This window comes from Fukomys damarensis, unplaced genomic scaffold, assembly GCF_012274545.1.
Source record: "Fukomys damarensis isolate Sample0158 unplaced genomic scaffold, DMR_v1.0_HiC HiC_scaffold_37, whole genome shotgun sequence".
Taxonomy (NCBI): Eukaryota; Metazoa; Chordata; class Mammalia; order Rodentia; family Bathyergidae; genus Fukomys; species Fukomys damarensis.
In genome coordinates this window covers 5,654,468-5,663,083 of record NW_022900949.1, presented here as the reverse complement: position 1 = coordinate 5,663,083, position 8,616 = coordinate 5,654,468, and the positions used below count along the sequence as shown (strand labels likewise).

At 46.7% G+C, this 8,616-nt stretch overlaps 1 protein-coding gene and 1 long non-coding RNA gene across 2 annotated transcripts in view; one reads left to right on the top strand and one right to left on the bottom strand.

The window, feature by feature from the left end:
- LOC104869449 (zinc finger protein 778) overlaps positions 1–5,037 on the bottom strand; it is a 20,103-nt gene extending 15,066 nt beyond the window's left edge. Inside the window, 1 exon segment of the mRNA XM_010634690.3 lies at positions 4,904–5,037. Within this exon segment, the coding sequence (XP_010632992.3) occupies positions 4,904–4,931 (28 nt within the window). The 5' untranslated portion in view covers positions 4,932–5,037.
- A 196-nt stretch (positions 5,038–5,233) lies between these two features.
- LOC104869451 overlaps positions 5,234–8,616 on the top strand; it is a 21,388-nt gene continuing 18,005 nt past the window's right edge. Inside the window, exon 1 of the long non-coding RNA XR_782332.3 lies at positions 5,234–5,432. This is a non-coding gene — a long non-coding RNA (uncharacterized LOC104869451). The remainder of the gene's footprint in view (positions 5,433–8,616) is intronic.

Here is an 8,616-nt window from a genome sequence, read left to right as displayed (position 1 = left end):
TTTTTTGGGGGGGGGGTTTGAGACAGGGTCTCACTATGTAGCTGAGACTGGCCTGGAACTCACTATGTAGCCCAGGCTGGTCTTGAAATCACAGTGATCCTCCTGCCTCAGCCTGCCGAGTGCTGGGATGACAGGAGTGCGCCACCATGCCCGGCCTGTGTCTGGTAAATTATATAACCCCTTTTTAATTATGAAAAGGTTAAGGGGTGCTTTGAGAGATTTGGAATGCATTGTGGGTATTTCTATTATTTCTTATGGGAAAAATAGTCTTGGCTTACAACCAAGTTGAGTTGTAGCCAGCTTCTGCAGATGAATTGAATTCATAAATCAAGGGTATGAAGCTTATAGCTGGCTTGTTAGGGGTGTGCAGTCTGGCCGGAAGAGGCAGGCTGCTGAGGCTGTGGCCTGGAAGACTTTCTCCCTCCCCGGCTCCTCCCTTCCTGCTCTGCTCCCATCCACCAAACCTTGAGCAATTACCCTCTACCCGGGTCCCTCCACCAGGCCACCCTGCCTTGGAGCCAGACAAGTATGGACTAAAACCTCTATAAACTGAGCCAAAATAGACCTCCTTTGAGTTGTGGGTGTAGGTATTTTGTCCCAGCAACGAGAAAAGTGATTAAGATAACAAGGCAGGAGGGTTGCCTGAGCCCAGGAGATCAAAGCCAACCTGGGCAGTATAGTAAGACCTCCTCCCTTTAAAGTACAAAATAGAAAGAAAAAAGAAAATGTTGCCGAAGTAAAACAGTTACAAAAAGGAAAGTCATGGGAAGATTTAAGGTTCTTTGTGAATCAAAATTTGGTTCACTAAGAGGTACAGAGCCCAGGAGTTCTAGCAGAGGCAAGGGTTATATGGAATTGTCACTGAGGCAGTGAACTATGTACTTGTACATCGACTACAACCCACAGAACATATTCCTGGCAGATGTGTTTATATGCACATGTATTCATATAAACTAATCATCTCTGTCTCCTTCACATTCTTATCTGGCGTGTAATTATTAGAAGTTAAATTCAGAATTTAGTCCTTAGGTAACAAAATTCTGTGAGAATGAGGATAATATGGCCTCTGATGGGGGGTGTACACCTCCATTCCACAGGGAGGGATGAGGACCTCTTCCCTTGCACACCATTAGACAGAAACTTACATTTGTTTTAGTATCATGGGGGAATTCAAATGTGTGTGAAAAGGGCCTACAGACGTTGAGCAAAGCGTAGACTGTGTCTGTTATCAATTTCTTTTTCTCAGCTTCGGATTTACTTTCAGCAACTGCTTTGGATGATGGGCTGGAGCCGAGTCAGGTAGCTTTGACACTACATGTCTGGCTCATTCAATACTCGAGGCACTGGAGGGATGAGCAAAAGGAAAGAACTTCTCTTGCTGAGTGCAGCCATGGATGGGGGACCCATGATGCAGGGCTAAGGATTTCTGGTGGGGCTCCACCCACAACACACAGGTCCTGGGGGCTTAATCTTGTCCCAAGATGCAGCCTAAGTCCACACACGTCCCGAAGTGGTCCTGCCACACTTCTCCCAAGGCAAATGACATGCGTTCAAAGCTTCCTGCTTCTCCAGATGCCCAGCACCTGCTGCACCCCCTGCAGCAGTGAGCGCTGCTTGCCTGTGGGTTATAGATCAGCTGAGGCCCAGAGGCTTCACATCATCTCGCGGGCTGTGTCCATGCTGGGGCTGACACACAGTGTGACCCCAGCGATTTCCACCTTTTTGTATCCCCCCAGGAAAATCCCCGTCCCCTGAGTGTACACAGAAACTGATTTGTCGCCAGACAAAAGGAGAACAGTTCTTTCTGCATGGACACCAGCTGGATGTCGTCTAATGCAATTCAGTTGCAATACTACCTGAGGTGAGCGGCAGATCTCACAGGTTGGGGGATCAATCCTCAGGACGGCCCCCCCTTTAGATGCCAGTCACAAGACCAGGTTGCTTTCCCTGTGCTTCCGACTGCCTATCAACCAGGGTTCCCGCCACCCCCATGGCCCCCACCGCAGGTTCAACTAACCTGCTCGCGTAGCTCAGAGTTCAGGCAAACACATGCACTGGCTCACTATGCAGGGTAGTACAAAGGACACAATGAGAAGGTGGACAGGAAGGGGAAAAGAGCACCCGGGCTCTCCGACTGAGCTACCCTTCAGGAGCGCCATGTTCAGCTACCTGTACACTCCCTCACTCTGCCCATCCATCTTTCCCTGTGTCTGTCCCTCTGTCTCATACTGAGAACTGAATCTAGAGCCTTCACTCTAAGTACATCCCAGCCCATGAGACACTTCCAAGTGCTTATTTGTGCTCTGGAATGCAGTCTGCGAATAAGGATCCCAGGTTGAAATACGTCCGTCTTTTGGGTTTCTCTCTAAGCCGATAGAGGGGTCACGGAATCTCACTATATCCTGCTATCTAACGGCAACAAAGTCTGTAATTTCTAGGAATCTTCCTAGCTATTTTAGAGTCTTGGGCTGTGGAAAGAATTGGTTTAATTCTTTCTTCCCCCAGTCTTTGGGTTCCCTTAGATATAATAAAGCCTAAGTATTTCACCTCAAGGCTACAAGTTGTGCCTTAGACCTAGAAACATGATAACCTCTGTCTGTTAGAAAATTCAGCAGAACACAGGTGTCCTGGCTAGAGGGGGGCACATAACGCTATAGCATCTACATATTGCAAGATAACTTGGGAAAAACTGTAGCATTTCGCAGTCTTTGGGTTCCCTTAGATATAATAAAGCCTAAGTATTTCACCTCAAGGCTACAAGTTGTGCCTTAGACCTAGAAACATGATAACCTCTGTCTGTTAGAAAATTCAGCAGAACACAGGTGTCCTGGCTAGAGGGGGGCACATAACGCTATAGCATCTACATATTGCAAGATAACTTGGGAAAAACTGTAGCATTTCGTTTTATCAAATCAGGATCTAGGGATGTCCTCATCTCTTTCTGATAAATAGTTGACAATTTAAAATAACTGAAGGGTTAAGTTCTCATGTCTTAGACCTTTAATCAGGTGTCCTGGCTAGAGGGGGGCACATAACGCTATACCATCTACATATTGCAAGATAACTTGGGAAAAACTGTAGCATTTCGTTTTATCAAATCAGGATCTAGGGATGTCCTCATCTCTTTCTGATAAATAGTTGACAATTTAAAATAACTGAAGGGTTAAGTTCTCATGTTTCTTAGACCTTTAAGAATATTTGCCTGAAAATGCCTTCTATTTCAATCTCCTATGTGATTGGCAGGCCAGTAGGAGTCTTGTATAAGAACTGCTTGTGTTCCAGGAGAAACCAGTTATTCCCCTGGCTGCCTGTCTTTTGAGCTTCCAAAATTAAGATAATATTTGTCTCTAAATGTAATACTAGTTGTCTCTTGTTAAAAAATCATTGTTTGATTTAAGAGCAACATGACGTCTTTCTAATCTAGTCCATAGGTCTGAGCAAGTTCTCTAAAGACCTTGATGTACATACCAGGTTCATCCAAAAACTTTATTAGGTCTCATTTAATCTGTCTTAGATCACCGAGAAAAAGACACATGAACACAAATAGTCCCATATTCACCATTTACTTCCCGCAAGGGATATTGTCTTTGAAGGACCCGAACAACTTAGCTAAGGATGGAAATAGCCTCACAGAGATTAATTATGGCTGGCCTAGGTACTCCATCCTCAGCACCTGGTGGTCAAGGTTTAAAGTTGTCTTAGAAACTTTGTTCTCAGGTTCTACAGGGCAAGGAGTAGCTTCAGGACTTAGAGGTACTGAACGTCTTAAGGGTGAAGGTCTCTCATTACTTTTCCACTTTAACACATGCAAAAATTACTTCTTTTTGGGGGGGGTACTGAGGATCAAACTCCGGTCCTTGCACTTGCAAGACAGGTGGCAGAACTACGGAGCTAAATCCCCGGCCCCCAAGAATTACTTCTTAATGTAAAGAAAATCTCAACATTTTTTTCTCTTTTATAGTATAATTCTAATTGTGAGGTAGCATCATAGTATTTTCCGCTGTGTACTTGGCTTTAGGAGGCAGGCACACCACTCGCTGGTGTAGAGAAATACTAAATTGCTCCTCATACAGTCGAAAGGAGTGTGAGGTTCAGATGTGGAGTTCCTGATCCGAAACAAGAGAAACAAATACGGCGTCCTGCAAGTCCCTGCTTGATTCCTGTGCCCCCTAGGGCGTCCCCCAAGGTTTATTCCACTCCAGGGTAGGTAGCTACCATCCGGAGAGGGACCCAGAAAATAAAACCAGACTGGACTATCTACCTTTTACCAGCACCCAATCTTGTCTTCCTCAGGCAATTCGTCTCCTTGCTCTAGTAAGTACCCCAAAGCACAGGTTACAATTGACTTCAGCTAAAACAGTCATGTTTAGAGAAGTACTGCTAGCAAACCAAGAGATTCAAGGCACTGCTTTCTGGTTCCCTGAAAGAGAGAGGAAAATAGGACACTTTTCCTGCAAAACTCAGAGAGTGTGCCTTGGGCCCTAGGGTAGAGAAAGCTCTGAAAATTTTATGTTGTCTATCCAGGTACTGGGGGTCGAACTCAGGACTTTGCGCTTGCGAGGCAGGCGCGCTGCCACTGAGCTAAATCTCCGGCCCCGGGGACATTTCAGATCTAAACCCTAACGGTAACGGGTGAAAAATGACTACCCGATGCGAAAAGAAGAGACGAATTCTCAGGTTACCGATTCACTTACCTAAGAAAAGGGGCAAGAGGTCCTCTTGAACCCCTGCGTGCGTGTGAGCGCCCCACCCGCAGCCTTGCCCAGCGCTCACCTGAACGCGCCGCCGCCGCCAGGTCCATGGGGCGGCGGGACGCCGGGGGGGGCGTCGGCGTACTGAGGGGCTCCTCTTGAACCCCTGCGTGCGTGTGAGCGCCCCACCCGCAGCCTTGCCCAGCGCTCACCTGAACGCGCCGCCGCCGCCAGGTCCATGGGGCGGCGGGACGCCGGGGACGTCGTCGGCGTGACTTGAGGGGCGGAAAATGATTTTACTCTCGCGAAAATATTTTTCTTTAGACAAAGGCTGCTTTGGAGGCTTTGGACGAGAACGAAGCAGTGGATGGGACACCCGGGAGACTGCAGCGTAACGACCCCTGCAGACCCGCTCCCCGGAGCCCGACAGGCAGCCCGAGCAGTCCGGGCTCCGCGGCAGCTCCGCACAACGCCGTCCTTCAACCTCAGGGACCCCCTCTTCCCCCCCAAAAAAACAAACCACCTTCGGGATGCCCCTCGACGTGGAACTCGTCCCAAACTGAAGGGACCCACAACCGAGAAAGAAAGGGGGAGCCCCGTCCGACGGAACTGCGTCATACAGATGCGAATGACGTCACTTCCGCTTCCGGCAAAGGCGGGTGCCGGCTCTGAGCCCGTTCCCTCTGTAGAGTTGGACCGCATCTGGCTCAAAGTCTAGTTTGCTCCTCCTGCCTGGACAGGGTAAGGCTCCGGGTTTGGTTCCACCGGGAGAGAGCGCAGAAACGGCCCTGAGGTTGTAGTTAGTGCACAACGCGGTCTCTGGGCGGGGCTGCGCATTGGGCTTGGACGACCGACTGGACTAGAATGACCGTGTAGGTTGGGGTCTCATCCGCAAGTTTGTTCAAAACTTTTTCGTATTTTGAGGCAGGGTCTAGCCATGTAGCTCGGGCCGGCCTTGAACTCACTGTGTAGTCCAGGCTGGCCTCGAACTTGTGGTGATCCTCCTGCCTCAGCCTTCCTAGTGCTGGGATGAGGTGCACCACCACGCCCAGCTCATCAAAACATCTTTTTACCAGTCTCTCCCCACGTTCCTCTAATCCCTGTAGTAAGTGAAACAAATGAAAGATCAGTCTCCCTTCCACTTCCCATTCTTTACATAACAAAATCGATTCTTATTTTCCAGTAGTTTTAAGTGTTTGTGCAGTGTGTGTGGGGGCGGGGCGGGTATAGCGACACAGACACCAAGGAATTGAACCGGGGCGATCTGTCACAGAGCCTATCCTCTTTTTTTATTTTTAATTTTGAAACAGGGTCTCGCTCAATTGCCCAGGTGGGACTTGAACTTGAATCTTGCTGCTTCAGCCCCAGGGCTGGGATTACAGGAATGACTAAATGTCCATGTTTATTAAGCCACATTTGAAGAAATCATGTTAATTGTAGATGTTTCTGATCTTGTACATGAAACTCCATCTGATTGAATGCTGACGTTCATCATCTGCCAAACCCTTCACATGTTCAGTCAAATTTGGAATTCTGAGTATTTTCTGTGGTAACCAAATCAAGTGCAGAACTAGATGTGATGTACATTTCTTCCTTACTGGACATCTAATCACACGAGTCAGTCTCCCTCTTACTCTTCCTTCCACCTAGGGGTTAAACCCAGGGGTTTCACACTGAGCTACATCCCTGGCCCTTTCTTATTTTTGAGACGGAGTCTTGTTTTCCAGGCTGAGTCTGAACTTTAAATTCTCCTGCCTCAGCCTCCTAGAGCGCTGTTATAACAGGTGTGCCCGCACTCCCACCCCCTTTACCCCACTGTGTGTCACTGAAATGGCAGCAACAGAGAAAGCAGGACCATGAGGAGACTGGCCCAGCACTGCCACAGGGCATTAGTTGGATTTGAGGAAGCAGTGGCTGAGAGAAAGTGTCACGTTTCCAAGTTTAGATCATTTTGCCATTGAAATTGATGTAGCACCTAACATACAAGTCACATTCCCCCAGACCTTTATTGTAATTCTTACTGTTCCTGCGTAATTTGAAATCTCCACTTTATAGTTATTTTCAACAGTCGTATGTATTATAAAGAAATCTCTTTAGCTTTCACTAGTTTCGTATGTTTGGCCTTCGTTTTCTTTAGCTTTACCATGTTTTAGACGCACCGAAATTTTTAAAAATTAATTTTATTGGCACATTGAAGGTATACAGTATGACATTCATTGTTGGAAATCTGTGCCTTTACATAATCCACCTTGGTTCTTATTTTTTTCCCCCATTCTCCTTTCCTCCCTCCCTCCCAGTCTACAAAGACTTTGTTTCCATATTTTTCATTTTCTCATATTAATTCCATTCCTTTCCCCTACCCAGAACTTCTGAACCTTCACGTCTTAAACCAAATCTAAGAAAATTATCATTTTATCCAATATTTTTACTGATTTTCTCCTCTTCCTCTAAGACCCTTTTGGAATTGTCACACAGTCCCCTAGGTTCATATGGAAAATAATTTGGGTTTCTTGTTTTTGTTTGAGATATCTGACTTGTTTCATTTTGCTTTTGGTATGAAGATCGAACCTAGGGGCACTAGGGGACTCTTGGTGCCTCTCACTTCCTCCCTCTCTCCCTCTCCTGGGGATTTAACCCAGGGGTTTCACACTGAGCTACATCCCTGGCTATTTTTTCTTTTTCTTTTCTTCTTTTTTTTTTTTAAATTTTGAGACAGGGTCATAGTTGCCCAGGGTAGCCTCAGCGTGCACTCCTCCTGCCTCAGCCTCCTGAGTAGCTGGCATTACCCACATGTGCCACCAGGCCTGGCATATTCTGCCTACTTTTATTATTGTGACACCCTGAGTCTGTAAAACCTGTGGAGAATAGGTGTTTGACCAGGTAACTGACAAAGTTGGGTTCAGTGTGCAAATTTCAAGGCTGGGAACACAGCTCAGTGGTAAAGTACTTAGCATGGGTGAGGGCCTGGGTTACATCTCCAACACTTAAAAAAAGTGCAAGGTTCAGTGGGCCTTCTGTGGGTCGTGGCTTCAACGTGCATTTTGCAAAGGCTTTGCAGAGCAACTCGCATATTAGAGCTGGGATGCATGCAGGTTAGCCTATCCCAGCCTCACTCTACAGACCTCGGGTCTGTCACAGACACCACAGGATTGCCTCTGAATGGCTGGAGACATGCACGTACAGGGGAACCCCGCCACCTTTGCCAGAAATGAAATCCACAGACATAGATGAAATTCCACACGATCAGCAACGCTATCAGTTAAGTCTTGAAACTTGAACCTAGGACCACAAGAAGTATGGAAGACAGGGTAATAGAACATTTGTAAGGCCTCCGGGTACGTTTCTCAAATATACAGTAAGTCTGTCGGGCTTATGAATGAGTTCTGTTCTGGGAGAATGTTTGTAAGTCAGATTTGTCCCTAAGTCCAACAATGTGAGTCGTACACAGTACAACAGTGAAAGTTTGCAACTCGAATGGTTGTAGAAATTTGGATATGCCAAAATTGAGAAATTTATACACAGTATCACAAAAGTGAAAACAAGTAAAATATAAACTCCTACAATCTTATAATTAAAAAATGATGTGGGAGGCAAGCACAGTGGTACAGGCCTGTAATCCCAGGCACCCTGGGAGGCTGAGGCAGGAGGATCACAGTTTGAGTCCAGACAATTTAATGGCTCAACTTAAAGGGCAAGTTAGTGGCTTAGCAAGACTCTTAAACAAGCTAGATAAGCAAAAAGGCGGGTGTTGGCTGGGGATGTAGCTGAGGGCAAAGAACTTGTGTTCACTCCTTAGTACTACAAAAAAAAAAAGTGGGGCTAGGGATGCCACTCAGTGGTAAAACCCCTGCTTACTATGTGTGAGGACCGAGGTCCATCCCCAGCCTGGTAAAAACAAAAAGAGAAATTAAAAAAAAAAAAAAAA